The sequence below is a fragment of the Coptis chinensis genome, chromosome 4 (genome assembly GCF_015680905.1).
Source record: "Coptis chinensis isolate HL-2020 chromosome 4, ASM1568090v1, whole genome shotgun sequence".
Taxonomy (NCBI): domain Eukaryota; kingdom Viridiplantae; phylum Streptophyta; class Magnoliopsida; order Ranunculales; family Ranunculaceae; genus Coptis; species Coptis chinensis.
In genome coordinates this window covers 120,994-133,715 of record NC_141459.1, presented here as the reverse complement: position 1 = coordinate 133,715, position 12,722 = coordinate 120,994, and the positions used below count along the sequence as shown (strand labels likewise).

General features: G+C 37.0%; 3 protein-coding genes across 6 annotated transcripts; all 3 read right to left on the bottom strand.

Moving 5' to 3' along the window:
• Nucleotides 1-139: 139 nt before the first annotated feature.
• LOC147500886 (large ribosomal subunit protein uL3y) lies at nucleotides 140-3,688 on the bottom strand. Of its 2 annotated transcripts, none has more exons than XM_086605885.1 (6): nucleotides 3,548-3,688; nucleotides 2,202-2,309; nucleotides 1,649-1,759; nucleotides 1,211-1,515; nucleotides 697-1,106; nucleotides 140-565 (listed from the first exon to the last, which is right to left on the bottom strand). In XM_086605885.1, exons 2-6 carry the CDS (start codon nucleotides 2,284-2,286, stop codon nucleotides 307-309), a joined length of 1,170 nt encoding a protein of 389 aa, XP_086462011.1. In that variant the 5' UTR covers nucleotides 2,287-2,309; nucleotides 3,548-3,688; the 3' UTR covers nucleotides 140-306. The 2 variants fall into 2 exon arrangements, with proteins under 2 accessions (XP_086462011.1, XP_086462012.1); XM_086605886.1 differs by having other exon boundaries at nucleotides 2,202-2,318; nucleotides 3,548-3,575.
• Nucleotides 3,689-5,170: 1,482 nt separating this feature from the next.
• LOC147500885 (pentatricopeptide repeat-containing protein At4g13650-like) lies at nucleotides 5,171-7,672 on the bottom strand. The gene has a single exon (XM_086603719.1). The coding sequence runs from the start codon at nucleotides 7,670-7,672 to the stop codon at nucleotides 5,171-5,173; it is 2,502 nt and encodes an 833-aa protein (XP_086459845.1).
• Nucleotides 7,673-8,949: 1,277 nt separating this feature from the next.
• Nucleotides 8,950-12,329, bottom strand: LOC147500884 (FAD/NAD(P)-binding oxidoreductase family protein). Of its 3 annotated transcripts, none has more exons than XM_086605880.1 (9): nucleotides 12,057-12,329; nucleotides 11,698-11,921; nucleotides 11,293-11,403; nucleotides 11,118-11,171; nucleotides 10,720-11,007; nucleotides 10,293-10,484; nucleotides 9,951-10,109; nucleotides 9,525-9,761; nucleotides 8,950-9,427 (listed from the first exon to the last, which is right to left on the bottom strand). In XM_086605880.1, exons 1-9 carry the CDS (start codon nucleotides 12,232-12,234, stop codon nucleotides 9,113-9,115), a joined length of 1,758 nt encoding a protein of 585 aa, XP_086462006.1. In that variant the 5' UTR covers nucleotides 12,235-12,329; the 3' UTR covers nucleotides 8,950-9,112. The 3 variants fall into 3 exon arrangements, with proteins under 3 accessions (XP_086462006.1, XP_086462007.1, XP_086462008.1); XM_086605881.1 differs by having other exon boundaries at nucleotides 11,334-11,403; nucleotides 12,057-12,327; XM_086605882.1 differs by having other exon boundaries at nucleotides 11,757-11,921; nucleotides 12,057-12,326.
• Nucleotides 12,330-12,722: the final 393 nt, after the last annotated feature.

Below are 12,722 nucleotides of genomic sequence, written 5' to 3'. Positions count from 1 at the left end.
TAGCATAGGAGTGTAAGACTATCCCTTCCTCTCTCCCATCACAAGTATCATCATACAGAACTAATATATACAGAAATGTTTGATGAGTGAGAACTAATTTCTACCACTACACACTCGACTTTGCATTCAGACAATAAAATTAAACCCAAATAAAGTATGTTTAGATAAAAGGAGGTCAAAACTTACAGATATGACATAAAACTAAAGAGACATAAAACTAACGAGGTTCACCGGACAACAATGCCCAAGCAAATAACAAAAAACAAACTAAATGGAATTGCCGCTAGGCAGCAAGTCAGGGAATTTCTATGCCTTTACTCGGCCATAGAACTTGGATTTCTCCTCCATGGTTTGGAACCGACCATGGCCAAACTTTGACGAAGTATCTATGAATTTGAGCTTGATTTCCTCCAAGGCGAGCCTTGAGGTCTGCTTCAACAGTGACTGTCTCAGAGTAACAACACGCTTCTTCGGTCCCACACAGCAGCCCTTGATCATAAGGTAATCTGCCTTGACCACTCCATAATGGGGGAAACCTCCCATCGGAGTAATGTCCTTCTCAGTCCTACAAAAACAAGTTGAAGATACCTTGTTAATACAGAATCCCACTACTGACTAATTAGATACCGTGTCAAGTTCAATTTTAAGTTGAACAGGCAGAATAGAAAAAGAGATCACAATAAGAAAATCACTAACCTATCATACTCAGTGTCAGCAGTATGAGACTCCTGATCAGCCTTCCCAAGCTTGTATATCTTCTTGTTCATCTCTGTACGATGGTGATACCCATTCTGCCCTGCCCTTGCAACAGTGAAGGAAACTCTAGCTGGATGCCAAGCACCAATGCATGCAACCTTACGCAAACCTCTATGAGTCTTGCGGGGAAGGCGAGTAACACCCCATCTTGTCACCACACCCTCATAGCCCTTGCCCTTGGTTACTCCAATGATATCAATCATCTCATCCTTCTGAAATACAGCATCAACTGGGACAGGCTTCTCAAAAAAGCTGTAAGCAAAATCAACCTTTTTAGCAGTATCACCACCATTGACCTGAATTTCCATCAGGTGGGCTTTTTTCTGCTTCAATCCTTTCATTTTTGTAATCTGCAAAAATTCATAAAAGCTCAATTAGACCACATACAATGTAACAGCACAATTTGGGGAGACCATATATATACATATGCAGAAGAAAACATTAATATCAGTACCTGAGTATGAGCTAAAACACGAATAACAGTACAGTATTTCTTCATCTTCTCCAACTGAGATTGAATATCCTTCTTCCCTTCATCAGTTTCAAACTTTTTGGAATATTTGGTGAATGCCTTCTTCTTCGACTTGCACCAGTGTTTATAAAATCTTCTCCTGACCTCATTATTAAGATGCTGAGCCCAAACAGTGCAGAGTGAACGAAGGCCACGTGGTGTCTTCACATAACCAACAACTCCAACAACAATCATTGGTGGCGCCTCCACAATGGTCACAGCCTCACATGCCTCTTTTTTATGAAGCTCTGCATAAGAAGTGAAGATGTAAATAGTGCTGAGAACAACTTACAAAACATGAGGATACATGTCTATCACTAAATATATGCAAAAGTGTATTATGAACACTTCGGATCAAAATAGAAAAGGGAACAAACTCACTTGATCCAGGCTTCTCCACATCTCTCACAATGTGTGTCATTCCAGCCTTGTATCCCAGAAATGCAGTTAGCCTACATGGCTTTGTGGGATCATCCCTTGGAAATGCCTTCACTGCATAAACCAATTAACCAACGCCATTGATCAAGTGCTTCAACAATTGCAAGAGATACTAATCTCATACAATGATGTGGAAGTGTAATATCATGCATCATCACCATTCACCACAGCATTAATCAATCATCAAGCAAAAATAAGTAACCAACATTTTTTATAAGAAACAACCATTGCATTTGTTCCTTCTGATAACAATCACTAAATACTACAAATCTTAATTCCTGAACACCCTATAGCTAGATGGAAGAGAAATCATAAATTCATAATGATAGCTAAAATGCCACAATGCACGGACCAAGGAGCATAGTATCATGTGCAACAGTTATCAGTTTCTTGACTTTCTTCTACACGAATAATAAATTTATGTAATGATACACATGTGAAAGAAGCATAAGTCATACACAGCATTCAAATAAATAGAAACTTGAGAAAATTAAACCTTTTCCTCTATGACGGGAAGCTCTCTTTCGGGGAAGAAATCCCAATGAACCATGCCTTGGGTGCTCAAACTTGCGATGCGACATGCTTATTATCACTTGCACACACTCTGCAAAACTTTTTTTAACGCATGAATTGCTAATGAATTTCAAGGTAGCATATAATACAATCAAATCACTAGAATACACATTAATATGAAATTTCTAGGGGTCAAACTACTAGTACTGTAATACAACAAAGGAGAATAACTGTGTCCAAGTGTAAACCTCATTAAGCATTAAACATGCAAATATAAGATACTAATAAAAAAAATATTAAAAATTCAGGAGAAAATAAAGCACCTATGCAAAATGCATGAGTAGGAATGTTAATGTTCGGTTGGCAGTTTTTACCTTGCCGGATTGAAATTTTCTTAGATTAGGATGGCGTAAGATTAGCAAACCTAAATTCTATGTTTATAAGTAAGATACTAATATATCACCTTTGCACTAATAAAACACAATGCACTTGGGCTCATGTTCAAATATATACAATCATAGTACAAAATATCCCGATATATCGTGATATTTAGAAATATCTATCCAGATTTCAAAGAAAGATATATAGATATCACGATATGTTCAGAAATATATACGACTGCAAATATCAACGATATTTCAATGATATTTGTGATATTTGGGGATATTTTGTATATATAATAATTTTATTTAATATTTACCATTATATTTCAAATAAATATAAATAATGTATCATGATATATCAAAAAATATCCACAATATCCACGATAAATGCATGTGAAACAATATCAAATATCCCCAAAAAGGGTGATATACCCATATCCTAATATTTTGTACTATGTATACAATAGTGTGTACACATTTGGTTAATGGTTACACACATTAGTTAAATTTAAACATGCATTTCAATCAAAAAACACAAAGGATAATTTCAGTAAATGATAAAACTTTACTTGAATAAACAAACTCAATAACAACGACAACTTTTAAACGTTATAAATCATGTATGCAAATAAAAATAAAGGCCTATGAAATTGCCAACTCCAGTAGATGATCAGAAACGTTCCCAAACCAAAGGCCTACGACATACAAAGATGTCGATTCTCGGGCTCCATTCTCTTTCTTTCCATTTTAACACATAATAAATATGATTCAAATGGCAAAAGGAGCCCTTTTGAGATTCAAGCCTTGATTATTCATCTGATTTTTTTATGGGACTTCATTTCAACCATCAACCAAAGAAGACAAATTCCATCAAGTTTGTTTTTTTTCAAAACCATTTTTTCTTATTCTCAAACTAAAATGAAACCATGTAATGTTTAGAGATTACCTCAAATACTAAATGAGTTGCTGGGTTTTTTTTTTTTTGAACTAGGCAGCTGAAGTGAGAAGACTAGAAGGGATACGGTTTCATTATAAAAGAAATTCAACGGTTGAGATTTCGTTTTGTTAAGATGAAAGATAACAGTCGTAGATGTTCAAAACCCTAATCTACACGGACCCTAGTTAAGGCTATAAATGGGCTCGGCTAATTTCAAAGCCCAATTAAGTAGACGTAGACCTTGAATTCTAGAGGCAATAAAAAGATCCGGACCAAAACTGAGGAAAATCAGAAAACTGTCTCCAGATCCTTGTTAGCAATTCGGGATAACGGAAATAATTCGAGAATTATTCAGTGATTAAAAAAATGATACAGTCAAATATTCGATAAAAATTCGCAATACGACAATTATACGGGTTTAATTAATACACGTTTTAAATGTTTGGTTGCAAAAATTCGAAAGTCAAAAATTCATAATATTATGTTAGTAAATATTAATAATAGTTGTCATTCTTTACAACATAACAAACATATCTAATATTATGTTAGTAAATATTATGAAAGGGAGAGACTTGAATTAGGTGAGATGTAGTTCTTCATTTGTTTATATTAAAATTAACGCTCAAATTTCAAAATACACACACCATGATCGAGATTTAAATATTGCTTATAAGCCATAAAAAGAAAGTTTTGAGCTGCATTAATTTCGGGGGTCTAAAAAGTTGTAATAAAGACTTAAAGTAAGAGTTGACATAAAGTACATAAAAAATAACAAAAAATTAAACCTAATTATTATTATTATTATTATTTCGAGTCAATTTTTTGAAAAATTCAAAGAAAAGATTATTAGTTATAAAGCAAAAAATCGGGTTGGTGGTGACAAATCTTTCAAACATTCGAAGTTGAATAGGTTTTGCCATTCGGGTCAAGTCACTATTAGCAAATAAGCTCGAGGATGAGGATAAGAGGTTGGTTGTTAGTTATCACTTTATGTTGGTCTCTTATTTTCAGCAGGAACTAAGACAATGCCAAAGTGAAAACAACTCTATTTCGATTTTGTTGAGTATTTAGTTAGGCATACATTTGACGATTATTTTGTCAGTAAACTTATATATTAGCCTTGAAAACAAATTGGAATACGAATACTCTGGTTGGGGAATTGGAACTGATCAGACACTGATCTGCTTTATTGAGTCCAGAACGAACTTAAAAATATCTAAATTTGAAAGTGGGCAGAGAACATTCATGTAGTACAACTGTACAACTAGTTAATGAATATAAGAAGAGCCAATGTGTCATTGATTAGTAATACAAAACAAACTACCAAAAGAATTTAAAAAAAAAATCAGTTAAGAACTTATTACTGCACTTCTCCTAAAAGAATGATTGGCTCTTCCTGAAGCATTTCATGGAAGGGCATGCGCATTATCCCAACTATCTTTTTGGCCTACCATGTACAGCTTCTCCACAACTACAAACTCATTACTACTACAGATTCGATTTGACATCCAAACAAGGCAGCATATGGCAGCAGTCACTCAGTCAGAACACTAGCACTGTTGCTCATCATTCAACATCACATATTGTCATAAGAATATTGTTGTGAGGGGTGATCTGACAACGTGTCTTTAATCAACTGGAAATCCAACTACGTCCAATGTCCTTTCTCAAACTCCTATATCCCATTTTCCTCCTTGTCTCAGCCTTTTCTTCCATTTTCTCTGCTGAAGCATAAATGTTCGAGAGAAGAACATAAGCAGATGAATCATGTGGTTCTAACTGCATTAGCTTCTTCGCTGCCTCCTCTCCAAGCTCAATATTCTCATTTGTCCTACAACCACTAAGAAATGTTTTCCAAATAAAAGAGCAAGATTTGTATGGCATACTTTCCATCAACTCTTTTGCTTCTCGTAATCTCCCTGCTCGGCAATAAATGTCAACCATACAGGCATAATGTTCCTCACTGGGAACAATGCCATGCTCTTGGCTCATGTAGTCAAATAACGCACAAGCTTCTGATACGAGACCAGAATGGCCACAAGCCGACAGGGCACCAAGAAATGTTATAGCATTTGGTTTTACTCCCACAATTTTCATCTCTGCAATTGTATCAAGAGCCTGTCTTCCACAGCCGTGATGGGAGAAGGCACTAATCATGGAATTCCACGTTATCACATCTCTGTTGTCCATAGTGTTTTGAAATGTCTTTATTGAGTCACCTAATTCTCCACACTTTGCATACATGGTGATAATTGAGTTGGATACTGCGACATCTGATTCAAAACCTGTCTTGATAACTTCAGCATGAAACTGCAAACTTAGCAGAAGCATGGAGTGATGGGCACAACACTTGAAAATACTTGCAAAAGTCATGTCATTAGGTTTAAAACCACTGAAATTCATCAGCACATAGAACTTGACCACTTCTTCGGTGAAGCCATTTTGTGCACAACCACAAATCAATGCATTCCATGAGACATAATCTTTTAAAGGAATCTCTTCAAAGATTATAGAAGCCTTCTCCATCTTCTCGCAAGTTGAGTACATGGTGATCATTGAATTCATCAATGTCGTGTCAGAACCAAGCCCTAACTTCTTGATTCTAGCATGGATCTGCTCACCCACAAGTGGAGCCTCAACATAACTACATGTGTCTATCATAGCACAGTAAGAGAATTCGTTAAGGTCTACACCCGACTCTTTCATCTTCCCCCATAATTTGAATGATTTGTCAAAAAAACCAAAACTGGTATATGCCATAACCATAATATTCCATGTGAATACATCTGGCGCATCAATTTCACTGACAATTTTTTCCATGTCCTTTAGTTGTCCACATTGAGAGTACATCTCCAGAAGAGAGTTTCCAAGAGGTAAAATCATGTCAAAACCAGTTTTCACAATGCAACCATGAATCTGCTGTCCAACTTCTAAATCAACCAACCGTGAGCAGCTAGAAATGAGATTTGAATACGTGAACTCATCAACTTTGAAGCCTTCCAACTGGATAAGGTGCAAAACTCTCATAGATTCTTCGTACCAGCCATGGTTTCTGAACAATCCAGTCATAAGGTTGTATGATACAGCATCTCGCTCGTCTACAACTTTAAATACATGGGACGCATAATCTAAACTTATACGTTTACAGTACATTGTCAGTATAATGTTATCAATTCCTACATCCTTGGATTCTCTCAGCTTAATAATGAGAGCATGAGCCTCCTTTGCACTCTCAAGACTTGTCACAGTAGCACAACAAGAAAGTAAACTTGAGAAAGTAGATTCATTCAGTCTCATCCCACTTGACATAAACCAACCAAGAAGACCCAATCCGTCTTCACCTCGACTATTAAAAGCATATCCAGCAATCAGAGAATTCCATGTAACAATATCACGTGATGATACATCTTCAAACAAACACACAGCATCATCCAAATAGTACAACCTTGCATACATTGTAATAAGAGAATTCACAATAGAAACATTTGTACTTAGCCCATCCTTAACAATATAGCCATGAATTTGTACTCCATGATCAAAACCATCCACACTCGAACATAAGCTCAAAAGACTAGAAAGAGCATAACAGCTGAACGGAACTTGTGAAACAAACGAATATCTGAACAATTCAAAAGCATCACAGACTGAATTTCCTTGGTGAAGATACCCTCTTAGTAATATCTCAATAGAAATTTCGTCAAACTCATGCATTCCTTCAAATACTTCCATCGACTTCTTCGTCTCACCTAGCTTAACATACGCTGTCAAGAGTGCATTTCCTACAAGAAGATCACAAGATAACCCATACTTGAAACTTTCACCATGAACTTGCCTGCAAATTCCAAGACTGCCCATCTCTACCGAAGCTTTGAGAACAGAAACAAAGCTCGACTGGCTCGGACAAACTCCTGCACATTTCATCTGGCAGTAATAAGAGAAACCATCTTTAAAACAGCCTATTCCAGCAGAACCAGAAATCATAGTGTTCCAAGAAACAACATCTCTTTCAGGCATTTCATTAAACAACTTCCACGCGTCAGAAGTAGATAAACAGGAAGTGTATAAATGAAGAAGGTTGTTGACCAGCAACAAGTTTGATTCAAGTCCAGACTTCAAAATGCATGAATGAGCCATCTTTCCGATGGGTAAATATCGCGAATTGATGGAAGTTTGCAATATTGAGGTAAGAAAATGAGGTGTTGTGATTTGGGTTTGCATTGGTTTGGTATAATAATAGGCAATGGATCTGCTTTTTTGGCATAAAATTCCATTGCCCCAAGTTTTGAAGCTGTTTGCTAACAAGTTCATGAAATTCCCGCCAACTAGAGCATCTCTAGGTGGCAGTATAACCTGAAGTCGCAGTATAACATGTGTTTTTCTTCAAATTTTAAGGAAAAATTTGAAATTTATCGGAATTCCATCTCCAGGTGGTCTCAAATCCGGTCGCATCATCTACTTATTCGCATTCTTGTTTGCAAATTTGGCAATTTGGATGCGGAGTGAAATTGGTAATGTCGCGACATTGCAAATGTCACCCAATTTTTTTTGACCAGCACCACGCGCCAGTAGTACTGCTACTAATGTCGCGTTGGTTTTTTTTTTTGAATGAATCGTTGCCATAATGCCGTGAGTTGTTTTGGAATTTATAATCCAACCTAATGTACGACAATGGTAATGTTGTTTTGAGTTGTTTTGTAATATTTGCACACTCGAAACCATTCTTCAAATTTGAACAATGGTAATCACCCCCATAAGTACAAAATATTAGGATATAGGTATTTTTGATATTCAAAATGTATTATGGATATATCCTTTTTTTTGGGAATATTTGACATTGTTTCACACGCAAATATCATTGGATATATCCAAAATATCGACAAATATCGTAGATATTGTGGATATTTATTGATATATCATGATACATTATTTTATTTATTTGAAATATAATAGTAAATATTAAATAAAATTATTATATACACAAAATATCGCCAAATATCCCCCAAATATCATAAATATCGTCAAAAAATACCCGATATTTAGATGATAAATCTCTAAACATATCATTGATAACGGGTATAAAATTAGACCATTGGGTTGAGAACTTTTAGACCATTGGGATGAGAACTTTTCTAGACCGTGGTCAAGAATTTCGATATATTCCAACAAGTTAAGAAACCGATTGTGTTGGGCAAAAATTTCCGAATACTTGAAATACCGAAATTTGTTGAAACTTCAGCCATTTCTATAATTCTATGGTTGAGTTGAGACTTGAGACCATAGCCAATGGTCACAATGAAACTCCATTGTTTAACATCACTTGTTATGGACAATCTAAGCCTCAATTCAAGACAGCACTATAAAGTTGAGACCATCATTGGCGAAACTGGATACCTCATTGTTTTTCAACGGTAGAGTTAAAAAAGCTTGAGATTTACTGAAATGTGCAGGTCCGAACATGTTTTACAATCAAAGAATAGGTAGTACAAACTGTGTGTAAATTTTACAAGTATTTGTAGTACAAAATTGATGTTTGACAAAACTTTGAGAAAGAAGCTACCAAACATCTCGATGTAATTATATTCCAATGGCATCAAGAAGCTGAGAATGTGCGGACACGGGGACCAGCGAGTTGGCAACTATGGCACCACTAGCAGCTACTGCAGGAACTCCGATGCCTGGAAAAGTAGAATCGCCACAGCAGTAGAGCTGTGGGATTGCAGTTGCATGTCCAGGAAATGTGTCCTTACCAGCCTGTATAGCAGGCCCATATGTCCCTCTATTCCTCCTAAGAAACCTCTGATGCGTTAATGGTGTTCCTACCATCTTCACCTCACATTTCTCACGGCTGAAGCCTGAACCAAGTGCCCGCTCAACAGCTCTCCACATTACCTAAGACAATATCAGTTTCAAAAATAATATAATCAAGTACAAATGTAGGTCCTCGTGGCCTCAAAGTCTCAAACTATCCCAAGAAACATATTTATACCTCAGACCGTTCAGCTTTGAGCCTTTTGTATTCGGCGCTTCTACGATCAAGTCCTTCCCACAATCCAAACGGTTCTGTTCCGGGTGTATAAGCATGTAAGACATGTTTCCCAGGGGGTGCTAGATCCGGACTTAGTACACTAGGTACAGAAATCAACACGACATTCTGATCTGCATCAACTCCTCTCTTCCAATCATTTACAACTATGTGATGGATTCCCAAGTCTTCAGGGATACCCTGTCAAATATCATATGGATTTGTTAGAGAAATAAAAAGTAACAAATCAATGGTACAAAGATAAAATAGTTGACCTAGAAGAGATCATGAAGCAGAAAAGAAGGGGAGTAAGACCACTTCAAAAGCTGAATACTGATAAACTAAGGTATACCAGGTAGAGCTTGGCAAAAAAGGACTAGGGATTCTCACCTCTGCATCAAAACCCAAATGGAGATGCATGAAAGATTCACATTGTGGAGTCTTGTCAATCCTGTCCTTGTATGACTTTGGGATGGCTTCTTCAGGTAGTAGCTTCAAGGTGTCCCACATAGATGCATTGCTAACAACAGCCTTCTTAGCACGAACAAACTGCACGCAAATGTTTGGATTTTCTGTTACAAGAGAACAAGAGAAACATAACTAATCTATTGGTCCACCAGTCAAGACTTGGGAATTTGTTCCCAGAGGTCTTGGGTAGTTGGGTTTAAGCCTGCTCCCATCTGGGGGTGTTAAGGGTACTCATTTACCACAGAAAAAGGCTTTTTCTATTACCTGACCACTTCTTAACCTGACTCCAACAGCTCGACCCTTTTCAACAACAATATTTTCTACATGAGTTCCTAGAGAGAGCCTTCCACCAAATTTTTGCATTCCCCTGACAAGAGAATCAACAACTGCCCCACTTCCATGAAGAGGGTACTCGAGTTTACAACCAGGTTTATACCATTCTGCAAACATGTAAACCTGAAATTGGAATGAAATGTGGCATTCAGCACCTAAGGGAAGAATGAATTGCATATCAAGATAATGAGCCCAAAATGAAAAAAGTACCAAGCATGCCCAACAGCAACAATAGAATTTTAGGTACAGTAACATCAGAAAGAATCCCTAGATAGTCCATGGTAAGAAGAATGCCAATGAAGAGGACGACAACAACAACAGAAACTCTTAAGTCTAAAAATCAAGTATTAATAGTTACCATCTCTGCTGAGAGTGTACCATTAGATTTCATCCCTGCGAGTAGAAAGCATAAAAGGTCCACCCAGTTACGCACAAAAGGATTTTTTAACTCTAACGAGTCAACAATATCTGAGAAAGGACTGAGAAGTTTTGTGGCACTAAGAGCTCCTTGAGGTCCCATTTGGATAAATGATTTCAAGAGTGAAGGAGCATATCTAGCAGCGGCCGTGGAAAGAACACCCAAATCACCTCGAATGGATAAAGGCGGTAGAGCCATTGCAGCAGCAGACATTGGAAGCACTGCGTCCTACATGAATAACATCTCTTAGGAGACAACAAGAAGAAGCATATGCTAACATAACAATCAATAAATTCGTTCAAAGATTGCCTGTTCTACAAGAAATCACCAATACTCACAAGAAGTTTCTGCCATTCTCGAACAGCATCTAAACTTACATACTTCTCAAGGTCCTGAAAATTTAAACTGTCAGGTGTCAACAACACAACTCTATACTTAAACTGAGCGACAAATTGTTTCAATTAGTATAAAATTGAGAATGCTGGAAAATAAATAGCTCAAAAATGGTTCAACCTTTAGAAACTCTGTAGGACCTATGCGTGACAAGAATTCACCTTCAGGTAAGTAAACCATCCAAGAGTCGTAGCTGGCACATGGTACTGACTCTCCCAATGCATCAAGAACCTTCAAATGGTAACAGAGGTGATTATTTTCTATGGGCAAATGAAACATTCTGAGATATCTAGTAAATATTTGTTCATTCAAACATTAGTATGTTCAATTAACCAATCTTATCAATGTGTTCATAAAATCTACTGATCAACATGAATTGTTGCATGAACTCCAAAAACGGCATCAATTGGATAGACATATTGGAATATCAGGTTTGCAGCAGTGAACTCTGTCTAAGTTAGAGACCATTCCATATTCTAAATTTTGTAGACTAGCTTGATGAGTAAGAATGACTGATGAAATTACTTGAGCAAGAGGATTCGCCTGAGGACCTCTTGATTGAAATCCTGAGAATAGAGATGGACCTGAATCAAATTTGTAGTCTTTGATCTCAAAAGAATGAGCAGCACCACCTGGTATATCATGGCTTTCGAGTAAAAGAACATCTTCCCCATATCTAGCTAGAAGCCCAGCACAACACAGTCCACCAATACCGCTTCCAATAACAACAACATCCGCCTCTGGCTTTCCTGCACATACATTGTTTGTTTTTACAGTACATGCACTCAAAACCATAACACCCCTAACAGAAAATATCTATCTACTATATTATGCCAGTATCTCAATGCAAGTTTCTGAAGAGAAGAAAGAGAATAAGACAGAACCTGGAAATGCACTCTTTTGTTTTGAAGATGTAGAGCCAGTAGTAGTGGAACTTTGTTCTTGTTGTTCACTTGAAAGTCGAGCTAAAACAGGTATGTTTTTCCTTGGAAAATTGGAATTAGACAAAAGAGGATTAAACTGAAGAGTAGAAGAATGGAGAACACCCAATGCCATGGCCATAAGAAGCAGAAACTAGTTTACTGGGAAACTGAAGTAAACCATTCTAGTGGCAACTGTGAGAGAAAAGTTGCTGGCGTGGCTTCTAGTTAGCCACGTCACTTGATTTCAGTTATGGACGTTATCTCGTTGTTTTACAAGGAGTCACTTTATTTCTCAATCACCCAATTGATTCTGATTTCGAAATGCATGGCATTTCTATATATCGACCCAATGTCAATGACAAATATCAGAACTTTTGTAGCTCAATATTGGCTTTTCCGATATATATGAGAATATGGATATTTCACTAGCATATGCTGGGGGCGTGAGCGGAGAGGGAGAGATTGAGAGGGTGTGGAGAGAAACGAAGAATAAGGACAGACAGACATAAAGAAACCAACCAAATGACTTTTTGGATAGAGATTGAGAGAGGGGGTGTGGGAAGAGAGGAAGATGGAAGAGATGAAGGATAGATTTTAGAGGTCCGGAGAGGGAGAGTGAGAGAGACG

Bases quoted from the DNA above. Each gene is read 5' to 3' on its own strand.
- LOC147500886 (XM_086605885.1), bottom strand. From the start codon at position 2,286: ATGTCGCATCGCAAGTTTGAGCACCCAAGGCATGGTTCATTGGGATTT. The intron at 1,760-2,201 runs GTTTAATTTTCT...TGGTTTATGCAG, and splicing joins TTCCCGTCATAGAGGAAAAG to TGAAGGCATTTCCAAGGGAT. The intron at 566-696 runs GTTAGTGATTTT...TTGTTTTTGTAG, and splicing joins GCTGACACTGAGTATGATAG to GACTGAGAAGGACATTACTC.
- LOC147500884 (XM_086605880.1), bottom strand. From the start codon at position 12,234: ATGGCCATGGCATTGGGTGTTCTCCATTCTTCTACTCTTCAGTTTAAT. The intron at 11,404-11,697 runs GTAATTTCATCA...TACCATTTGAAG, and splicing joins AGGCGAATCCTCTTGCTCAA to GTTCTTGATGCATTGGGAGA. The intron at 9,762-9,950 runs GTGAGAATCCCT...GATATTTGACAG, and splicing joins ATTTGGGTTTTGATGCAGAG to GGTATCCCTGAAGACTTGGG.
- LOC147500885 (XM_086603719.1), bottom strand. From the start codon at position 7,672: ATGGCTCATTCATGCATTTTGAAGTCTGGACTTGAATCAAACTTGTTG.